The following is a 24,191-nucleotide window of genomic DNA, read 5'->3' as shown; positions in this document are numbered from 1 at the left end:
AGAGTGAACATCTTACATCGATAAGATATTCGTTTTAAATTCTTACTTTGATAAACGAAGAAAGAATCCCCAAAACCTTCACGATTCAACCAGAATCTGTGAATCGGTGGTCCACGGGCTAACGCACCCCCGGCACAGGCAAAGATCACACGCAAGCAGCGATCCAAACAATAATCCCGCGTTTGTTTCTAAGGAGCTTGTAATTTGATTTTTGTTGTAAATAGTAGTTTTACAAAGTACGAAGCTCACTCTTTTGCATTCATTATAATCGATAAACAGTTATAATGAATTCTACAACAGAACTTGTTCCTGACGTAAACAATCCCCCTCTAGGGTACTAACACGTGTACTACAACACAATTCATATATAATTATGACCACATAAGTACTATCATGCAACTCGAACCTCGAGCTCGCATCTCAAATCAAAACAAAACAACATCAGGAAGATCAACCTTAGTAGTCGACTACTAAGCTTAGTAGTCGACTACACTGAGTCTACTCATACTCTGCAAAAACATGAATCAGTATTAGTAGTCGACTACATTGTTCAAGTCGATTACTCTGTAATTAAACAGTTTCTGTAGAACAAATTAGACATTAGTAGTCGACTACTTCTCTTAGTAGTCGACTACTAAGCAGAAACAACATACATCCGTGTAAAATATAACACTTAGCAAACATCACATGTTTATCATGCTTTAATACAGTACAAAGCAAGTAAATTTCAAATCAAAAGAATCATCTCCATGATTATTTAGACCCTTAATTTAACTAATTAGGTTTAATCTTCTCATTAGTCAAGAAATTAACATAAACCCTAGTTATCGATTAAATTAACATGAACATGCTTGCATAATAAGCTTGAAACTTATATAATTTTGTTTATTCACATTTACAGAACCAAAGTACCCCAAACCTAGGGTTTAAACAGACTTAATTAACATGTAAGCTATTTATATCACAAGGTTAGGGTTTTGAGCATGATTAACATATAAAAAACAAGATACAAACAAAGATTTAAACCCCCTAATGATCATGATCACGTTTCTATTATAAACAACAATCAAAACATGTAGATCAAACATCAGGTTAAGATTTTATATCAAAAGTCCTCTTTTTATTATGTTAAACAATTAGATCTAAGCATCAAAATATCCATATTACTTAATAAACCCAAGATCTACACTATGGGTAAGGTTTGGATGCAGGAGATCTTGTCTCAATCACTGTGTTCATCTCTTAAACATGTGTGCAAACTCCTTTCCTCAGCTACAACCCTCGATCACTCCCTCTGCTCGATGTCACGTCTCAAAACGCCTCGAGGAACTCAAAATCGGCTCTAGGGTTTAGGAGGAAGGAGGTGCATGTAAACTCTGGTGAATTCTCTCAGAAATTAGGGGTTTTACATGTTTAAAAACCGAAGATATCAATTGGGTTTGGAAACAACACAAATCTGACCTGAAAACTAAAACCTGACATGTCCAGGAATTCTCGATAGTCGACTACTCTTGCTTAGTAGTCGACTACACTGTCATATATAAAATTCTGTCAATTGATTATGGGCTATTAGTAGTCGACTACACTGTACATTAGTCGACTACTAAGGGTCTGTGCAAGTTGATTCATTCTCATATTCGGGAATATATAGCCGAATTGATCTCAAATCAATTCCTAATATACTTAAACATCAAAAATATGCTATTTATCACAGCATAACATATTAAATATCATTTATCACATAATATTTAAATTTGTGGGGTTTTACATCTTTCCCTTCAATCGTATTGTTCATACAGTCTTCCCTCAGAAGGAGAAGATTTGGCTTCAACTGAACTCGTCGACCGAGTTGAAGACCATATACCTGTGCCTAAACAACAGATATTGGGTCGTAAGAGATGTACGCTGGCGATTAGCCTGATCAGTACAGATGGTGACGTAGCTGCACAAGCCCTAACTCGGGCAAAGAGGAATGCTGCTCATCGAAGAAGAAGATCCCTACGACGTGGACAACTCCGAGAAAGCCGATCAACCAATCAACGCGATGTGAGCCAAGATGCGACCCTGAGCTTCACGTTTCTACTGAAGAACGCAAGCCTCGCGTTTATGTGCTTAAACGCGAACCTCACAAAAGCCAGATTGAACGCGACCCTCGACGTCACGTTCCACAGCTAAAACACGAACCTCAAGTCCGCGTTGAACGTGAATCTTAGCTTCTCGTTTCCCTTCCTTAACGTGACCCTCGCGTTCCTACTCCTCAACGCGACCTTCGCGTTCTTACTCTTCGACGCGACCCTCTTATTTCAGTATTAAAACACGACTCACACGTTTCTAATACTAAACACAATGTGATACGTCGCGTTCAAAAGGATGAGCAGGGATTCAAGATCCATGTTCACCGGGAGCCAATACTGTACAATCATAGACTGGGGGTTGCAGTTCAAACCTCACGAACTGTGAGTAACTCATCTCGAGTCGTTGCAACAGACTTGAGAGAGTTCCTATCAAGAGAACGAGCTGTGCAACGAGTCACTCCCACCTGACAATGTGAACGACTTATCTCTGCACTCCCTTCAGAATGTCAATGTTGTGCACCTTCACCAAGACTGTTAGTGTTCGACCGATTGACGAACGTTGCCTTGCCCAACAAGCGACGACGTTCTCATAAGTATAAAACTTCAAAGGATGAATACATTGGAGTTACTTCCAATTTGATCGGTATAAGAATGTCATCAATCTCTAACTCCGATGAGTTAGAGGCGGACCAGTCTCCTGGCATGAAAGAGATCATGAGGGAGTCTGATGGAATCTATCAATACACTCGGACTCGAAAGGGACTCATACTCCCTGTCAATTATCAAAAGTTGGCTAAAGAAATTGAGTCTGATGATGAACACCCAACCATCACAGAATCTCAATCATCTAGCTCTTTCGTAGAACACGAGAGCTCCGCTTATATGGCGAGACACCCTGATGATCTTGTCAAAAGACTTGATGAGCAGCAAGCTATGATCAAGTCTCAACAGGAAACCATCAATGAACTCCGGAGAACAAGAAGATTGCATTTCTATGATAAACAAAATTTAACCAGATCTGCACCAGCCTTATTCGGATCAATGTCGTCTTGTCTTTCTTAAAAGGATTAATTGCAGATAACACCTTCTTAGTATTGCCCAATTGCAAATAGACTCCTTCTAGTTCTATTCTTTCAAGTAGACCCCCTGGGAGAAATTTTTTGACTCTGTTACTCTCAGGAGGTCTACCTGTCAAAAAAAAAAAGTTTTGTCTTTCTCTCCCAGGGTAAAAGAGTCAAAAAGATCATTTGAAAGGCCTATCTGGTACAATATAATTACGAGGGGTCCATCTGCAATTTGGCAATAGTAAGAGGGGCTATCCACAATTAACCAATTTTTGATGATTGCCAATGCAATCAGAAATTGTATTCACATTTTACATCTGATATATAGTTCTGCGCATGTAACCCAGACACTCACACATATATATAACCATTTGAAACCTGAAATATCAAACTTCAGTATAAGTAAACTTAGACAAAATTTTGCCAACCAATAATGTTCAAATTACAAGAAACTTACATAGAAAATAAAAATAGGGGAGCAAGAATTAAGCCAAGAATATACTCTGCCTCATTTCTTGACAAACTGCAAGCCGTTGGCATTCGCGTACCTCTCCATAAACCTCATGAATCGGTCCCATTCTCTTGGAGTCCTCATGATATACTTGGCTTCTATTCTCGCAGGCTTTCCATTGACAAACTTAGCGCTAACATCAACAGACTGAAGCGTGCCCTCCTCATCGATCATGTAAAAACCAGTAATGTCACCAAGCTCAGCAGATGAATCGAAAACAGAAGGCTCGTCAAAGCTAAAAGTTGCAACACCATTTGTACCATCTCGCGATTTTGTTAGCTTCACGTCAGGTACAGTTTGCTCGTCGGTTCCTGGGATGAACTGGATTGACGGCCTCGCCATCATCAGAATTGGAGCAGGCCCTCGTGTGATTTTCCTTATTTGGGTTTGCCTTCGAGGAGAAAACTGCAATGAGAGCCCAGTGAATGAGGATCGTGTGCTCGAGCAAATAACGTGAGAGAGGGATACTAGTCCTGCGTAAGAGTGAAGGATAAAAGCATATGAATGGCAAGGATTTGTGTCAATGTTCTCACATATACCCTAGTGACATCAGATGAATTCAATGAAAACATTATGCTAATTAAATCTTGGAAATGTTGGAAATTGTGGGGTTTACAAGTTTAATGAAACGGCAAGTTCAGTAGCTTGGGAAATGTCATGAAAAGCAGTTTAATAGAGACAGTGGTTAACCGCATTCTTCATGTGTGCTTAATTCTTTATCATTAGTTAGCCGAACTTATACACAACTGCTCATATTTCTGATCCTAATAACTGCATCCCGAGTTAACTGACGTATTATTTGCTTTTTTATAGAATGTAATTTATATAAGTTGACTAGTTAAATCAAGAGTTAAAATTTTGTGGATTTTATTAAGAGGGGGAAAATCACTCAAGGGTTCTATCCGCAATTGGGCAAATAGTACAAAATTCCATCCGGCGACCATAGAACCGAAGGAGTTTACCGCAATTGGTGTAAAGAGGGGGGGGGGGGGGGTTCGTCATCAACAAACCCTAAAAAAACTTGGCCTCTACACCATAGAAGTGCAACTTTTTTGAGTAATTCTTATAGAGCTCCATATCTTAAGAAATGCAAGGGGGCAAAAAAAAAAAAAAACCAAATGAGGGGGACCCACATCCAAAATCATCACCACATCAATATCCAACACATTCTTATGTCTCTGCAGCTGAATTTCTTTTTTTTTTTTTTGCCAAATTGCAAGATGGTACTACTAGAAATGTGATTAAAAAAACCAGAATGTGGGTTTTCCTGCAAATTTACACAGCAAAAAAAATAAAAAAGAAACAAAAAGAGAGAGTAAATGATAGGGAGGGAGAGTGGGAGACCTGAAGGAGGCTGATGATGGCGTGGGCAAGCTGCAATGGAGGAAGAGATAGCAAGAGACTGCACTGCTGCTGCCATCCTCAGCTTGAGAGAGAAAATGGAAGGAGTTTTAGAGAGAGAAAGAGTGCGGTTGAGATAGAGAGAGAGTGGAAGAGAAGACGAAGAGCCTGATGAGGCGATGGTGTGTTCGAAGGACAGCCATCCACTGGACAACCGCTAACGGATGGCCTCAGCATGCAAGGGCCTTGGGCTTTAAAGGCCTGGGTACAATGCTCTACCGCATGTGGCCCACTTAAACAAATGGGCTTCAATCTAAATGCACTCTATCTGGGGCAGCCCAAGGTCCATTTGAATCCTCTCTTCGGCAGACAAAGAATTCAATGGAAGTGGGCGGGCTTGTCAACTAACCATTGAAGATATTATTTAGTGAAAGTTTACTGGACAGCTGATGATTTAAGAAAGAAAAAATATAGTACCAGTATAGACAAAGGATTCTTCTCTTTTGAAATGCAGATTCAAGCACTCGTCCTTCTTTTGATATCCAAACTAAGATGATCAGGAAAACTTATTTATTAATTAGAGAAAATAGATGTAGAACATACATTCAGATGATCAGGAGAAGAGAGATGTCTAAATTCCTGATCACTGTGTCGTGTTGCTCGGAGACAGACGCCTACTTGGATATACGACAAATCATATTTTCCTTTTAAAAGTACAAGTTTACGAAAAGCTTTCTACGGTCAAGATTATCCTCCACTATTTAGAATATTTTATTTAAATCTTAATATATCGTAATTATAATTATATCCTAACATAATCCCATGTGAACTACCTACAGCTCAACAATTTAAAAAAAAGATTAATAAAATATATGAAACAACTTCACTGTATTAGTTTATTAAGGTAAATAACTAAGATGCTATAATGTATAAAGTATTACAAAATAACCCAAAACATGTCAAAAATTACAAAAAATATTCTCAAAGTTTTAAAATCACACAAGATATCCCAACGTTTTAAAACTTAAAAAATAACAAATATGAAATCTAAAAATTAACAACAGCCTCCGAAAAATTTAAAACTTGCAACTAACACACTTAACGTTTCAAAAATTATAGAAATACTCTCAAAAGTTCAAATAATAAAAAAGCATCATGAAATTCAAAATTTTTAAAACTGGCAAACAATAAAGACGAATTCAAGGGATTAGTATCAGTCACATGAAAATTGAAAATTTGCAAAAAATAACCTTTAAGTTATGAAAATTGTAAAAAACTCCTTCAAAAGTTAAAAATCGTTAAAAGATCCTAAAATTTTAAGACCTATAACCAGTACATATCAAATCTAGAAATTATCAGCAGATTGCTGAAAATTATCTGCTGATAATTTAATTTTTACAAAAACAATCCAAAGTTTTAATAATTATAAAAAAAATACCCTCCAAATTTTAGAGTTGCAAGAAATATCTTAACATTCAAAAACTTACCACCAACGTATGAAACGTGAAAATCACGAGCACCCAACTTAAAATTAAAAATTTTCAAAAAATACTCTCAAAGTTTTAAAAATATCTGCAAAACACACCCTTAAAAATTCAAAATCACAAAAAATGACTAAAAATTCAAGACTTAGCAAATAAAAGAGTAGTTGTTTGATATCCTTTCATTAAGATATATAAATTTAACTTTCAATTTAAGGTTTATGTGGATGCTTTCACAGTGTAAAAATGTATTGGAGTTAACATTAATTTTAATTTTTAATTTTTTTAAAATCTATTATGGTATAGGAACAAGCTCCATAGTCTCTTTTGCGCCGTTTTAGTCCATTTTTAGCCAATCATCTTATATTATTAGTTTTAATTATTCATCTTCCTTTTATAATGCTATTTTTTCAAGTATTTTTTACTTTTACAATACTGTACTTTCTCAAATCAAGCTTGATTTCATGTCTGTCCAAATAACATAACATGATAATTCAAATCGGTTTCTGATTATATTTATTTCCTATCAATTCAATTATCAATGTAAAAATTTAAAACGGGTGTAGTTCATTTAAACGAATATCAAAGAAAATAAATAATCACAATGGTAATGTTTAGAGACATAAGTGAGCAAAACCAATCAAAATGGAACTGAGAAATAAATTTTAGTAATGAAATAAACCAGAAATACTAAGGCATTGTTTGGCAACCAAAAAAAATGTCTTATCTAAGAGCTTGTGTCTTATTGACTTTGTCAATAAGCTAGTAGAGCTGTTTGGTGACCAAAAATATGAGGAGATTATTTTGGAGATTGTGTCTTTTGCAAGTAGCTTTTGGAAAGCTACCTCAAGTAGCGTTTGTCTTTGGGAATGAGCTGTTAATTATTTTCTTCCGTTTTTACCCCTAATAATTCTAATTTTATATCAATAATATTGCATGTATTTTTTAGTCATTTAACAAATTTAAGCTAGTTGTACAGCTATTTTTGCCAAACAGCTCTAGTCAATCAGCTAGCTACACAGCTAACAGTTTTCAGCTATAATTTCACAGCTTTCAGCTAGCTTAACAGCTTTCAGCTATAATCTTTTAGCTTTCAGTTACTTTTGCCAAACAGAGCCTAAATCATGATATTCAACAACGTGCACTGCACATGCTTAAAACCTAGTTAGCCAAATATCCAAGCTACACCTTGTACATTTCTTGTTTTGATACTTAGCACAAGATACACCTAGGCCCTACCTCGGTGACCAATAATTTAATGAAGGGTATATGAGGTGTAGTCCTCTATTGCATGTCTTCTTCCCTTTGGCTCTCCTCCTTTTTCTTCCAATAAGAAGTGGGGAGTAACCAACCAATACCTCCCATTAAAATGATTCAGGACCAACCCTCTATTTATATATCCTCTCTTCTCACACTCCTATGAAATTGGAGTCAAATTAAAGTGACAGTTAGCATATCTGAAACCCCTGAATCTTTCTTGGGAAAAGGACTATGGCGGCTATGGCTCCCCGTTGGTCGACGACGAATCATCGAAAGATCCGGTTATCGATGAAGACTAAGAGTTTCGCCATGGATTTCGATGGCAAGAAAGAAGAGGTGAGGATGAAGATGAAGAGGAAGAAGGGTTGATGATGGTTACTCGGAGATTTTAGGCAAGTCTGATTCTTGGCTTTGGAGTTATTTTCATGCATGTCTACTTCTGTTGAATGTTTCTTCTTCTTCTTCTGTGTACTTTTGTTTTTGGAAATGTTTGTTTAGGAAAGCAAATCTTCAGTTAATTTGCTGTGTTGTGGAATGTTGTGTTACAATCAATAAAGAGAGAAGATTATCGCTAATTGATGGAATGATGTAATGCTTTTTTTTTCTTTTTTTTCTTTTTTTGTTCAGTATTTCTCAACGTTATGAGACTAAATCTTTAGAACCATGATCAGCCTTGAATACAGTAGCTACGTTCCAATGAAGAGAATTATTAATGATTTATTACATAAAAAAAAGTTCAGCTACAAACAAAACGAATTATGCTAGCAAGAAAAGAAACACGTACGAAACAATAGATTATTAACAATGACAATTAAATAATAGATTTTTGTATTATTGCTTACGGAAAACTTGATAAATTATTTGTATTTTATGGAAAATTTGTTTTATGGGACATGATATGGTGACATGGGACATGGTACCAAATGGATATAACTTTAATGAATTCGAAAATTCTTGGTACAACAAACAATTAATTTATACACAACTTCAATGAATCAAAACGGATTAAAAATGTTTTCAAGCCTGCTAAATTTTATCTTTTTATTAAATACTTAATTTAGACATAACAATGCGTCACTCTCTAAACTCTGAATTTGGACTTTTTTCACTGATTAATTAGTGAAATTTTGCTAGATCACAGCAAATCTCAGAAGCATATAATGTGAGTTTGTTACCTAGATTCATGGTGTGGTGTTAACCACCCATGAAATGGTTAGCCATAAAAGTGGTCTAACGTTCATAATTTGTTGTAACCGCTCAAGTTTTGGATGATTAATCTGATCATTGTGATAACTACCCCTAACTCCTAAGTGTGTGCTTGATGGGAGCATATCTATAAATACAATTAAAAAGGGTTTTGGGTCCCTAAGCTTAATTACTCTCTCTTGTTATTTTCTGTACACCATCATAAGAGTGTTTGAGAGCTTAGAAGAACACCAAAACACAGAGCGTCAAGGCATCTCCAAGCAATGGCGTCAATGGCCGGAGGTATACCGATCTCTTCCGCATTCAGTTTATTCAAATTTATAGCATATATTGTTTGTAAATATGCTTACATATAAATCATGGAATTTGCATAAGTGCAGAATACTTGAGAAAAGCAAGATACTACGTACGAATATGGAGGGGGAAAATGAGAAGTAAGAATTTAAGAACACAAATAATATAACATGTTTTTGCTAATTATGGCCTCAATCTAAGATCAAATGGGGAGAATGGATCCATCAAATTAACTTATGATGAGTATAAAATTTTGAGAAACATCTCATCAAAATCCAAAATCTTTAATTCATCCCTGAAATCAAAATATCTATAGAATAATAAAACTCCATATATAGGCCGGCTTGACCAACGTCAAAGGTCACTCTCAAGTTGCTATCATGCATAGTGGATTATATTTATATGTGATCATGTAAATGCATGGGAGAAAACATACATAATTTCTTACCCTTGCTACTTTTATAAGGTGGACAATGTCAAGAATCCACACAAAGAACTTAGCTCTAGTTTATCAAAAGAATTTCTCCTGGAAGTTTACGTGCTAAAATCTTCTATCCACAAAGAAACTTTTTAAATTAATAATATACAAGAATGCATTGATCTATGAGAACTCGTTAAGCAACTTCATGAAGTATAAGCAACATTAAGCAATTGGTGAAGGCTCGTTGTGATCATCCATATATATAGTGCACAACTAGGAATATCCTCTATATATGGCATCTTTGATTGTAGATGCATTATGAGTTAATAATATCTTATCATGATGTATATTTGTTTGCATGAACTATATATATAGGAAAATTTATAATGGCGGGACATATATATATTGAAGGAAGAGATGTTATTAGTCCACATACCAGTTTGCATGATTTCTCTGCAATTGATTAGAACTTGGAAATATTTCAAGTCCACTATAAACCCCAGCGTGGATAAGGATGATGAGTTAAATAATGCCTCTCCGTACCCTTTTGCTTTCGAGGCATGCACTTAAAGAATTTAAACATGTTTTTAATGTTAGGAAATATCAGATACGCTCTGATACCCGTTGTCGGGGATTCAAGCTACCAAACGTTGGTACAATTGCTCCTTAGCTATTCGACCACCTGTCAAATATGAACCCTCTGCGGAATTTGTCCTACCCGATCTTGTGTTAAGGAATGGAAAAAATAGATCACAACAAATCAAAAAATAACAAGAACAGAGAACACCGAGTTTTAACGAGGTTCGACAACTTGTCTACGTCCTCGGGAGCCACACGAATAATTCCCTTTATATTTAAAGAAGATTACAAAGCTTATAAAAGAGTAGATCTTAACTTGAGATCTCTCAAAAGAAGCAAACAGAAAAACTATTTGTTGCTCTTACAAAAGGCGCGAGAGATTTTATAACAGTAAAATGTCCTCTCTCACAAAATCGCTACTGGAATTAATCCTCTCCAATAACTGGGATTTTCAACTTGAAAATCTCGTTTGAAGGAAGAGATGCTATTAGTCCGCATACCAGTTGTGAACGTGGAGGGACCCACGTCCATGTGAGCACGAGAAACATTTGTGAGAGTTGAGTCGCGTGAAATATCGGGTCGGGTGAATTGTTTATTCGGACTGGATTTTTTCTAGGGCTGCAGCTATATATATATAGCTTGGCTTTAACCTAGTTTGGTGAGCCAAAAAGGTGCGGGTGCTTTTGGGCGGCTACGAAGACAGCAAAGGGCTGGTGTGTTTTTTTGCGGCTGAAGGAGATCAGTGCAAGGAAGGATAAATCCTTTTTGTAGTAGTTCTTTGTTTTGTGCATCCCTTTGAGAGAGTATTTGTGTGAGGGATCTGAGAGTTTGTGAGAGGGTTTTATTTGTGAGATTGTAAACCCCAATTGTATCTCTCCCTCTAATAGTAGATCTCCCCCTCCTTGCCCCGTGGACGTAGGCTATTTGCCGAACCACGTAAAATTTGTGTTCTTGCCGTGATTTGTAATAGCTTGTAGGATCCCTCGACGCGCAGTCCTAGAGCTGATGAGAGGAAGAGCTGATATCTTACTTTGATAAGATATCTGGCTTTTGGTTCTTGTTCCCTTTGAGAAACAAGAATTCTATTGTGATCTAATCTCTTGTTGTGCACCTTGCGCACCGGAGGTGCTGCCGAAATTTCCGCTGCGCACAACAAGTGGTATCAGAGCTCCGGGTTGGACTTGGGAGCTTGTTCGAAGGATTCGCTGAAGGATTCCTATTTGAAGATTAGATCGACAACATGGGAGAAACAAGCACATCGGGATCGTCTCTTACGAAGACGATACATAGTTTGAGCATCAATAACATGAAGATTGATGTTCCGAAGTTCGACGGCAAGATTAACTTTGGATTGTGGAGGTGTCAGGTGATGGACGCCTTGGACGCTCAGAATTTGGAGGAGACTCTTGAGTTACAAGAGAAACCTGCCGAGATGGAAGCTAAGGTTTGGAAGAAGATGAATAGTAGGGCGTGTGAAGTTATTCGGTCATGCTTGACGTCGGATCTTATTTATGACGTGATGAACGAGACGTCGGCGAAGAAGATGTGGGAAACACTCAATGAAAAGTATCTTACTAAGAGCATTGAGAATCGGCTTCACTTGAAGAAGAGGTTTTACCAATTCAAGATGAAGAGGGGAGTTTCCATTCGGGAGCATGTTAACAACTTCACGAAGCTAATTTCGGATATGGCCAATGTAGATATCATGGTTGAGGATGAAGACAAGGCGATGCTACTTTTGTGTTCATTGCCCGAGGATGATTATGGTACTTTTGTCCTAACTATGATTAATGGAAGAACTACTGTTAGTTACAAGGAGGTGACCTCAGCGTTGGTGAATTATGAGTTGAGGAAGAGTGTTGATGAGTCCTCCGAGAAGGCATCGGGAGATGCATTAGTAGTTCATGGCCGTGGTTCAAACCGAAGCAGGAGGTCGCAGTCTAGAGGTGCACATCGTGGGATTCGTAGGAATCAGTGTGCCTTTTGTAAAGAGGATGGACATTGGAAAGCTGAATGCCCAAAGTTAGATCGAGCCGAGAAGAATAAGGGGAAAGCTGTACAAGCTTCAAAGGTGAATGTTGTCAAGACTAGTGGTAACAATTCAGATTCGGATTCTTCGGGCTATTCGTTGTCTGCACTACCGTCAGTTTGTGTTGCCAACTCTACAGAGTGGATGTTGGATTCGGGTGCTTCATACCACGTTTGCCCTAGGAGGGATTGGTTCTCCAGCTTTCAGAAGTTGGAAAGAGAGGATGTTGTGCTCATGGGTAACGGACATGCATGCTCTATTGGTGGTATTGGTACCGTTCGGATTAAGATGAGTGACGGGATGGTGCGGGAGTTGGAAGAAGTGAGGTTCGTTCCGCAGTTGTCGAAGAACATCATTTCACTAGGAGCTTTGGTGGCATCTGGCTATAAAGTGACCTTGGAGGATGCACGTTTGAAGGTCACATTGGGGTCCATGATTGTGATGAAGGGCGTCAGAAGGAGCAATTTGTATTATTTGCTCGGAACTTCCAAGCACACATCACTTGGTGGGGCCAACTATTTTGTCACTTTCATTGATGACTATTCCAGGAGAAATTGGGTATACCCGATGAAGCATAAACATCAGGTCCTGGATATTTTTGTGGAGTGGAAGAAGAAAGTGGAGCTGCAGACAGGTAGAAAGGTGAAGACTCTACATTCAGATAACGGTGGAGAGTATAAGAGTGATCCATTTCTGCAGTTTTACCGGGATCACGACATTAGACGATACTTCACAGTACGTGAGATACTGCAACAGAACGGGGTGGCTGAAAGGTTGAACCGTACCTTGCTAGAGAAGGTGCGATGTATGATGACACAGAGTGGATTGTCAAGATCCTTTTGGGCCGAAGCGTTGGTTTATGCGAGCCATCTCGTGAATAGGTTGTCAACCGCGATCATTATGAACAAAGTGATAACCACTAAACTCCTACTATGACTTCTGAATACTCTTTTGCTGAGATGAGATTCGATCACCGCTTTAGATCAATCTTCCCTCACAAAATTCCCATTTGGTCAAACCTTTAAACAGTTAGGACCAAAGCCAAAATCCCCTCTCGATTCGTTCCATGAACGAGAGCGTCCACAAATGAACGATCAAACCTTTAAACAGTTAGGATCGTCTCAATTCCATTTTGGTCAAACCTTTAAACGGTTAGGACCAAAACAAAATCCCCTCTCGATTCGTTCCATGAACGAGAGGTCCACAATTGAACGATCAAACTTTAAACAGTTAGGATCGTCTCAAATTCCATTTTGGTCAAACTTTAAACAGTTAGGACCAAAACCAAATCCCCTCTCGATTCGTTCATGACGAGAGGTCCTCAAATTGAACGATCAAACCTTTAAACAGTTAAGATCGTCTCAAATTCCCATTTTGCTCAAAACTTTAAACAGTTAGGACCAAAGCCAAAATCCCCTCTCGATTCCTTCCATGAACGAGAGTCCACAAATTGAACGATCAAACCTTTAAACAGTTAGGATCGTCTCAAACTCCTACTTGGTCAAACCTTACTACAGTTAGGACCACAAGCCAAAGTCTCTCTCGATTCATTCCACCAACGGAGGTCCTTTCAGTTGAATAATCAACCTTATGACAGTTAGGATTATTCAAACCCGTCCAGATTCTCTAAGTGGAATATCCACTTTGAGTTTTCTTTACATCAGGGATAGAATATAAATTCTTCCTCTCTGATTCTGGGTTCATCTCTACCAACAAACAAGAGATCAGGAGATAGAATATAAATTCTTCCTCTCCAATTCCTGGTTCATCTCTACAACAAACAAGAGACCAGGAGATAGAATATAAATTCTTCCTCTCCGATTCCGGGTTTATCTCTACCAACAAACAAGAGACCAGGAGATAGAAATATAATTCTTCCTCTCCGATTCCGGTTTATCTCTACCAAAAAACAAGAGACCAGGAGATAGAATATAAATTCTTCCTCTCCATCATCGGTTCATCTCTACCAAACAACAGAGACCAGGGGATAGAATATAAAATTCTTCTCTCCATTATCGGGTTCATCTCTACAACAAACAGAGACAGAATACTCCAATAGGTATACGAGTCTAAACTATTTCCTAATTCAACAGGAAGTTTATAGAGAATATTACAAAATATTCTTAAGATAACCTGGTTACCTCATAACGGGTATATGAGGTTAAACTACTTCCGCGAACACTCCGATGAGTATATGAGTATAAACTGCATCTCCTTGAACTCCCAACGGGTAATGAGGTTAAACTGTTTCGAACACTCCAATAGAGCATATGAGTAATAACTATTTCTCATTCTTCAACAACAGTTCTGATTCAAGACTTCGACGACGGGCACGCGATAACCAGCACGGAGGAATCTTAGCTATTCTACAAAGCATTGAGTAGACTAAGAAGATAAAGAAGTCAAGGATTGAAGCCATTCACAGACCATTCTACGCAATTTCCTCAACAAAGAACTGGAGAAATTGCAGGGAAAGCCTATCATATCCAAAGTATCCCAGACTCCTCTCTAAAAGAAATGATGAGTCTGAGATACTTTGGAGGGGGTATCTGTAGGCGTCAAAAAATGCTTACAGACATTCAAACACACATCAAGACGATTTAGAAGAATAATATACACGTCATCAAGCCAACATATGGCGGCGCGGCAGGACATGGTGCCGCGGCTATGGCGCGGAGACCAGGTGCCGCGGCTAAGGCCGCGGCAGACCAGCGTACCGCGGCTAAGGCGCGGCAGCCTATGGTGTCGCGGCTTAACCGCTGCCAACCTATGGTGCCGGCGGCAGTTAAAGCAGGATGCTACAGCAGTTATAATCCAGTTATCTGATGATTATTTAAAGTCCGTGGAGGTATCAGAAATAGAACGTGTGCTGATGTGGAAAAGCAGTTACCACGAAAAAGGTGGTAAAGGTCGTGGGAGACTGTTTCAAACACGTATGAACGTGGGTGTAACTGCCCCTTTAGCCGCGGCAGTGTCGACTGCCGCGCCCTTTAGCCGGGGCAGTGTCGACTGCCGCGCTCTTTGCCGCGACAGTGTCGACTGTCGCGCCCTTTAGCCGCGACAGCATCAGCTGCCGCGCCTAAGAGAGCAGTTATTGACCGGCTATTTCTTCAGTTATCGTCTAAGGAGGCTATAAATACCCCCTATGGTCATCATGGACAGGGGCGGAGCATTTCAAGCAGATTAGAGCAGAGGCCTTGAGTTTTGGTGAATTTAGAGCAAGAGAGAGAGTCTTTCTTCTCACAAACATCCTCAAGAAGCTTTTGGCCATTCCTAGAGATCTAAGCTCAGACTTGATCTTTGGAAGAGTGAACATCTTACATCGATAAGATATTCGCTTCAAATTCTTACTTCGATAAACGAAGAAGAATCATTAAACCCCTCACGGTTCAATCAGAATCTGTGATTTGGTGGTCCACGAGTCAAAGCGCTCCCGGCACAGGCAAAGATCCCACGCAAGCAGCGATCCAAACAACGATCCTGTGTTTGTTTCTAAAAAGTTGTAATTTTCCTTTTGTTGTGTAAAAGAAGTCTTAATAAAAGACTATCTCTTTTGAATTTGTTGTAATCGACGCGAAGATATAATGAATTCCATAACAAAACCAACTTTTGACGCAAACAAATACATGTCAAAGTTCTATATGCCATGCTGTGGGTAGCTTGATGTATGCGATGGTGTGTACAAGGCCAGATTTGTCACAGGCCGTGAGCATGGTATCCAGATACATGCACAACCCGGGAAGGGTCATTGGGAGGCCGTGAAGTGGATTCTACGGTATATCAAAGGTACCGTGGATGTTGGTTTGGTATTTCAGAAGAATGAGAAGAACAGGCAGGATTGTATTGGTTATGTGGATTCTGATTATGCTGGGGATCAGGACAAGCGCCGGTCTACTAGCGATATGTGTTTACACTAGCAGGGAGCACCGGTATGTTGGAGATGCACACTTCAGTCTACAGTGGCTCTCTCTACTACGGAGGCAGAGTATATGGCGTTGACTGAAGCTGTGAAGGAAGCTTTGTGGTTGCAGGGATTATTGGAGAACTTGGGATCGGGCACGGAGACCCTTCGGGTATATTGTGATAGCATGTCAGCTATCTATTTGGCGAAGAACCAGGTTTATCATGCGCATATGAAGCACATCGATGTCAGATTCCATTTTGTTCGTGACGTTTTGGATGAAGGAGACGTCATATTGGAGAAGATCCACACGAAGGACAACCCTGCAGATATGTTGACCAAAGTTATTTCCGGAGTGAAGTTTGGTCATTGTTTGGAACTTTTGAACATTCTTCGGTGTTGAGGCCTTTGGAGGCCATTTGGTTGAACTACGGACGGCTTGATTCCTTGGGCAAGAGGATACGTAGGCAATCTTTATGATGCAGCCGGTTTGGTGAGTTGATTTTGATGGGGGTGAGACTGTTTGGACTCTCGTTCGGGTTCTCGACTTGTTGTGGATTGAGTTTGTACTGGACACAATAAGTGGGACTTTTGGTTGCTTAGGTGTCGGTTCAGTTTTGAGAAAACTTCGCCGAGGTTGAGAATTGTGAACGTGGAGGGACCCACGTCCATGTGAGCACGAGAAACATTTGTGAGAGTTGAGTCGCGTGAAATATCGGGTCGAGTGAATTGTTTATTCGGACTGGATTTTTTCTAGGGCTGCAGCTATATATATATAGCTTGGCTTTAACCTAGTTTGGTGAGCCAAAAAGGTGCGGGTGCTTTTGGGCGGCTACGAAGACAGCAAAGGGCTGGTGTGTTTTTTTGCGGCTGAAGGAGATCAGTGCAAGGAAGGATAAATCCTTTTTATAGTAGTTCTTTGTTTTGTGCATCCCTTTGAGAGAGTATCTGTGTGAGGGATCTGAGGGTTTGTGAGAGGGTTTTATTTGTGAGATTGTAAACCCCAATTGTATCTCTCCCTCTAATAGTAGATCTCCCCCTCCTTGCCCCGTGGACGTAGGCTATTTGCCGAACCACGTAAAATTTGTGTTCTTGCCGTGATTTGTAATAGCTTGTAGGATCCCTCGACGCGCAGTCCTAGAGCTGACGAGAGGAAGAGCTGATATCTCACTTTGATGAGATATCTGGCTTTTGGTTCTTGTTCCCTTTGAGAAACAAGAATTCCATTGTGATCTAATCTCTTGTTGTGCACCTTGCGTACCGGAGGTGCTGCCGAAATTTCCGCTGCGCACAACACCAGTTTGCATGATTAATTTCTCTGCAATTGATTAGAACTTTAGAAATATTTCTCAAGTCCACTATAAACCCTATAGCGTGGATAAGGATGATGGGTTAAATAATAATGCCTCTCCGTACCCTTTTGCCTTCGAGGCATTCCCTTTAAGAATTTAAACATGTTAATTTTTATTAGAGAGTGTTAGTCTTAATCATGGTTTTCTTAATTATCACCAATCACAAAAGCATGAGCTACGCCATTGAAGGTTGAAGAGGATCCAAACCATAGAGAGGATAAAAGTCTTCGCCCTAAACAAATGGCAATAATAACAACAACGGTACAACTAAAGTTTCATAGAGAATATATTTTCCTACATCCAATTTGTATGGAGTACACGTGGACAGCTTAGGACAAAGAACGCCAACACATGAAGATCGCCGACCCCCCAAAGTAAAAGATTTGTGTCGGTGGAATATCGGTGCATTTGGTGCAAGAGAAAGGATTATTTAATTTTTGCTCGTAAATATATATATTAATTTTATGTATGCTTTCTTAATTTATTTATTTCCCTTCTCCTCAAAAGCTTTTGAAAGATCACTTTTTCCCCCATTGTCATCATAGTGTGTGTGTAATTAGTCTAATAGATTGGTTGTTGGAACAAGATGGGTATCCTTTGGAAACAGTTTGTGGATAAGGATGAACATAAAAGCTTAAATTGCTAGTTCATTCCTCCACTTAGGAGATTTTTGTATGTACATTGTATAAAATTATTTCATGAGAATATAATTTTCAACCTATACACAAGATGTGTATAAAGCTAGCCTATGTTATTGTTAAGAGTATAAAATTATGATCTTCCGAGTCTTGGGATAGCGGATGGGTGATATGGTATCAGAGCGGTCCGAGTTTAATTAAATACCATTAATGATGTTTTTAAAGCGGATTTGAGAAAAATATTAATGCTACTTTTTAAGTTTGAATTTTCAGCCCGTAAAAAGGATGCTTAGTCTGCAATGACATGTCAAAGTATAAAAATCGCTATGTTCAAGTTTTTGGCCCATGAAAATAACACTCGACCACAAAAAACTAATTCTATGCTTGTAAAAAATTAATAGAAGACTTTTTTATTCTGTCAATCTCTAGCATTTTTACTTGTCACCTTAATTAGTAGACCTCGAATTTTAGTGATTTTCCTGCTAGAGTATTATTTAAAAAGTAAAATATTATCTTTATTCTAGGTATCTATATAGTAGTATATAATAAGTTAGCAAGGATGGTGAAAAAAAATGAATGAATGGGGAATAAGTCCCACTTCTTATAGTAATTTTGGGGGGTAATTAAAATTGTAATTCTGCTATAGAGATTTTATTTCTTATTTCTTGAGATTTCTAAAATCATGACATGAGAATATAATTTAAAGTCACATAATTAACATTGTAATTTTGCAATATAGATTTTGTTTTTTTTTTCTTTTTATCCTTTCTTATTCCTAGAATATTCTAAATGTTGACTTAAGAACAGGATTTAAAAGCTTAGGGCATCTCCAACAGCTTCTCTAAAATTTTCTTCAAAATGGGGAAGCAAAAGTCATATTCTCTAAATTATTTTTACACCAACTCCAATAGCTTCCCCATTTTGAAGAATCTAATTTTTCCTCCAAAAATTTGGAGAATGTTGTAGATTTGGGGAAGCTTCCCCATTTTTTCTCATTCATTCCTATTTTGGAAAATGAGATGGAGAATCTGTTGGACCAAAAACCTAACTAAATTCTCCAAAAATAAGAAATGGGGAAGCTGTTGGAGATGCTCTTATAATCGAATCGCTCCCCTATCTTTTAATCAATTGCTCCTATTATATTATTACCCTCAACAATAAGGAAACTTTTCAATAAAATTGTGGTAAGAATGTTTGTTGATTTAATTGCTAAATAGCAATTTGGGATGCGTTTCCTACATCGAACTCTACAATTAATAACGTTACATAAATTAAATCATCGTCGAACAATTAATGGTTTGCATGATGGATAATCGATTGGGTAACGGTTTAATATTTTGCACGTTCTTTTGCTTGAAAGGTAACAGATAAATTGGACCATTACAATCCAAGGCTAAACGGCCTTTCGGCCCAGTTGAATACATGGGCCTACGCTATGGATCATCTATTTCAACATGAGAGAGAAAAAAGTTTTTTTTTTTTTTTATAAATCACTGCATCCATTCCAATTCACTAGCCAATATTAAACTCTTTAACAACAAATCACTCCAAACTTAAACCAATTACTAAATCTTGAGAAATATTGATGCACATAATAATAATAATAAAAAAAATCACACAATAGCACACGCTTAAGTTCTAGGATCCATAGCCAACATGGTGCTCAGGTTCATTGGTTTCATGTACTCGGTGGATCCGGTCATGAACTGGCTCACAATTATCCGGCTCGCCTTTTCCGTCGGGTGGTACGGATCCCAGAACGCGTACTCGTCTCTGTTCGGGCAGAGGTTCGACGCGGCGGTGCAGCGTCCTATCCCGTTATAGGGTCCTTGACCGCAACACGCGATCTTCGACGTCACGAACCCTGAAACAATATTCAACAAATTGTACTCGTAAACACAACAGATATTGCATGCAGAAAAACACAGGTACAGAACCGTCAGTCGGGATAAATATACTTTTATTTTATTTTTGAAGAAATGTTTTTGTCAAAGTCAAAACACAACATTATTGGACACCGTAGCTTTTCCTATAGGGGCTGTTTGGTTCGTTTCCTAGATATAGGGAAATGCATTTCCATGTACAAAAACACAAGTTTTGAGTTTTTCAAACTTTTTCAAGAAATAGATTGTTTCGCTTTGGTTCGCACAAAAAAAAATGGTGAGAAACTAATGTATTTATTTTTCTTGTGTTTGGTTCGTATGGAAAAAAAGGGAAAACTTTTGTTTATATGGCAAAAAGCCGACGTGGCTGCAGTTTTTGTCGATTTCACGAGGTTGAGGAAGGAATTGGGGGAGAGAAAAAAATCTGATGTGACGGCGATTTTCACCGAGTTTCCCTTCTTCAACCCTAGCGTACCAAAGATGGGAAAAAAACCGACGGAAAGCTTATATCCTACGTGGCCACGAAAAATCTGATGTGGAGGCGGTGTAAAACTTTTCCTCCGAGTTAAAAAAACGCACCAAACAGCCCCTAAGACGAGAATCTAATTACAATTTTCAGGTGTAATTTTGCTAACCAAACATTAAAAATGAGCTAATTGCGCGTAGCCCCCCCTGAAGTATCTCGTTATGGATTCACTCGCAATTAACCCTTAAAAATGTAACAATTTTACTTTACAGCTCTATTTCATGTCAACCGAAGAGTATACAAATCCAAAATAATAATAATAATAATAATAATAATAATAATAATAATAATTGTTACCATAGGCTTGAGGGTCGTTGATAAAGTTCATGTGGGATTTAAACGCATCGCCGGCAACGAACACGTCAGACCCAGCCTCAGAGTTGAGCTCGTTGATGATCTGCTCCAGTTGAGTGTTGAAGAGGTTTGCGGCTCTTATGAGCTCCACGGCGCAGTCGCCGCTCGGGCTCCTCAGCGCTAGCGCCGCCGGAACGCAGCCCAGGGGGCCGGTTTCGGTGACCAGGACCCGGCGGGCCCCTATATCGTACAGCCTCTGCAACCAAATTCACAATTTGTATATAGTATTAGTATCTCAACCTGTTCATTATTATGTATTAGTATCTTTGAAAAGGATAAATTGCAGATAATCCTCCTCTCACTACCGTAAATAATGAGTTGCATAATGATGGACAACTCATTATGCAATAGGATGTGGACAACTCACATGTTCTCCCTGTTGATGTCATATTTTGGGTCCCTATAACAAAGTCAAAAAGTATTGTAGTGGGCCCAAAATCTTCATAACTTCACCGATCCAAATCAAATTGAAGTCCTTCCCCCCATCAATTAATTTCGTCACGCCAACAAAAAAAGGGTCCCCTCGTCTTATTAATTTCGATCGCATCGTACCGTCCACTACCAGTATTTTTGCAGTAAAAAAAAAATTCACTTCCTCATCTCACCTCCCAAAAATTGCTACTTCGAGGGAATAAACAAACACACGAAAGGAGTTTTAATTAAACAGGTGATTGTAGAAATTAATATATACCGCGAGTATTTTCTTGTACTCAGATATCAGGTACTGAACATAATCTGGTAGCGAGAACTCGCGAGACCTGGCGGAGTAAGGAACCAGATAATAATTGTTAACGAAATCGTTGCCTCCGAGAGTTATCAGAACGAGCGCGTCGTTGACTAGTCTCGTGGCCTCGTCTGCACCGATCAAGCTGCTTAATCTCTGTTGATACTGCTCGAAGTACTCTAATTGCTTGCTGATCCTGATAATATTTAGCTGAAATCGGGGGAAATTTTTGATATAATTATTAGTGAGCACTGAGCATGTACAACAGGTCAACATGCTAAAAAGATGTCTATTTTGCAAAACAGCTCAGAAAACATATGAGACTAGTAGTCTAGTATGTTTTAATCACGGATTAATGAACTCAGAAATTCACAAAACATTGAAATGAACTCAGAAAACATACGGGACTACTAGTCCCTAGTCCCGTATGTTTTCTGAGTCACTAATCCGTGATTAAGTTGGCTCTAAACATACAAGACTATTTTGCTGAGTCTTGTTTTCTGAGTCACTAATCCGTGATTAAGTAGTCCCGTATGTTTTCTGAGTCTTGTTTTTCAAAATCGACCTCTTTTTTTTTTAAAGATGTCTATTTTGCTAATTATTTAGCAAAACGGTCTATTTTGCTAAATAATTAGCAAAAACGGACTATTTTGCAAATTTTCCCTAAATCTAAATGTGTAAACTATAAAATACAATTATGATTGGATTTTTTTACAAATTGGAATCCAGTGTCGTTGAGAATTCCAATCCCAGCGGAAGCGAAGTTTGCACCGACGAGTAGCGCGTCTCCTGTGAGCTGTGGGCTCAAGTAGGGCAATGTGGGCTCAGCCCCAAGGTATTCACCTGATACACGTCATCAAAATTTGTCAACTTCATAATTAATTCTTAGAATTCTTCAATTACACAAAAAAAAAAATAGAGTCCTAGGTCAACCGGGTGTAACGTGTCTACGGTGCATGTTTTCAAATAAGTGTCTGATAGAATTTAAGCGTGAGGTACGTGTATATTCCTCTGGTACCATCTTAAAGTCTCTCTCCTACTTAACTGATAATGTCGGGGATGCTTAGACCGTTGGAGAAGCGGCCCGTGGGCCGGTGGGTCGGGTGATCGATGCCGTAGGGCGGGGCGTCGGCTCGGGCGGTGGTGCGGTGGTGGCTAAGTAGTTGTTGTTGCCATTGTCCACCAGAGAGTCACCGAACACGAAGAAGGCTCTAGCCGCTTCCGAGAGCGTAGGGGGGTACGCAAGGGCCAAGATGGCACAAAAGGAGGAGAGAGAGAGCCAAGATAGAGACATATTGTAGTGGTGAGAGTGAGAGTGATCAAGAGATGCGCACATGAAACTAGCTATGAAAGGGATTGAGAGAGGAGGTGGGCTTTATATAACGAGCCCAAACAACCCAACCCACCAAAAAAATTCAGGTTAAAGCTAGACCCAAAAAATGTTACGTATACAGGACCACTTGCAGAGTGAAGGCGTAGTGTAAGCTAGCTAACCATGCAAATGTGTCCTTTCTAGGTAGCTGGCTAGCTTTTAATTTTTCAACGTGACAAATACACAAAAAACAAGTGCTGTCTGCTTCCTCTTCTAGTGAAAAATTTATAAATTCCTACTTGCACAAAGCATGAGTTTGAAAATTCAGCAATGTGATAGGGAATGCATGTTGGTAACATTTATGCTTTTTTTGGCAAATTGTAATATAGAACTAGGTCAGTACAGGACCGGTCTTGACTTAGTTTTATGTTAAACTAGTGCTCTTTTAAATTATGGATAAGATGGTTCAAACTAGAACTAATTCAGTCGTCCATTTTTTGCCTAAGAAAATCTAATTATTCAGCAGAATAATTAGATTTACCGACAAACCCTTTGAGGGTAATATATCTCATATGTTTCAGCAGAATAAATAACACTAATCAACTTTGTATATACTAGACGCAATGTTTCAACTGCTTTACAACCAACCATGTATCAAATTTTTTACCATAACATATAATGACTCAGCAATATCATCATTATTATTGGTTAGTCTAAGCATAGCTTTTCCCACTTCATATCATTTATTATGGTAGAATTTTACAATCAGACAGACAGACACACAACAACCAAAGCAATAAACAAACGGTTTGCTGTCCTCTGGCTTGATATAATAATTTAATTGTACACCCGCAACAGAATTTTCGGCCATTGAATTTCTTTTTTTTATCTTCGCACGGCCCAAAAATAATAAAAGAACCCCAGCCCACATCCGTCCTTGTTACTGATCCAACAGTTACCAACACAAAGCCGTGTAACTGTGGAGCAAGTACATCGTTCAGAAAAGCCAGTTCCAGAATATCTGGATTTTTTTTTAAATATATATTTTTTACTTTCTTTAGTGTGTTTTAATATATATTTATTTGTAATGTGAGGATATGTCTTTACTGTCTCGCGGGCGAGACAGACTTTTACTGTCTCGCCCACGCGAGCAACACAAAGCCGTGTAACTGTGGAGCAAGTACATCGTTCAGAAAAGCCAGTTCCAGAATATCTGGATTTTTTTTTAAATATATATTTT

General features: G+C 38.6%; 1 protein-coding gene and 1 pseudogene across 1 annotated transcript; both read right to left on the bottom strand.

The window, feature by feature from the left end:
- On the bottom strand, positions 3,477 to 5,197 carry LOC109826225 (photosystem II reaction center PSB28 protein, chloroplastic). Its single transcript, XM_020393234.1, has 2 exons — positions 4,995 to 5,197; positions 3,477 to 4,123 (listed from the first exon to the last, which is right to left on the bottom strand). Exons 1-2 carry the CDS (start codon positions 5,068 to 5,070, stop codon positions 3,648 to 3,650), a joined length of 552 nt encoding a protein of 183 aa, XP_020248823.1. The 5' UTR covers positions 5,071 to 5,197; the 3' UTR covers positions 3,477 to 3,647.
- Positions 19,639 to 23,001, bottom strand: LOC109825792 (annotated as a pseudogene).

Source organism: Asparagus officinalis, chromosome 10 (assembly GCF_001876935.1).
Source record: "Asparagus officinalis chromosome 10, Aspof.V1, whole genome shotgun sequence".
Taxonomy (NCBI): Eukaryota; Viridiplantae; Streptophyta; class Magnoliopsida; order Asparagales; family Asparagaceae; genus Asparagus; species Asparagus officinalis.
Note: the sequence above shows the minus strand (reverse complement) of the source record. Positions and strands in the feature narration are given on the sequence as shown.

What these genes read in the sequence shown, in the direction of transcription:
- LOC109826225 (XM_020393234.1), bottom strand. Translation starts at nt 5,070, where the DNA reads ATGGCAGCAGCAGTGCAGTCTCTTGCTATCTCTTCCTCCATTGCAGCT. An exon ending in CCATCATCAGCCTCCTTCAG is followed by an intron (nt 4,124 to 4,994) that starts GTCTCCCACTCT and finishes ACTCTTACGCAG; the next exon opens with GACTAGTATCCCTCTCTCAC.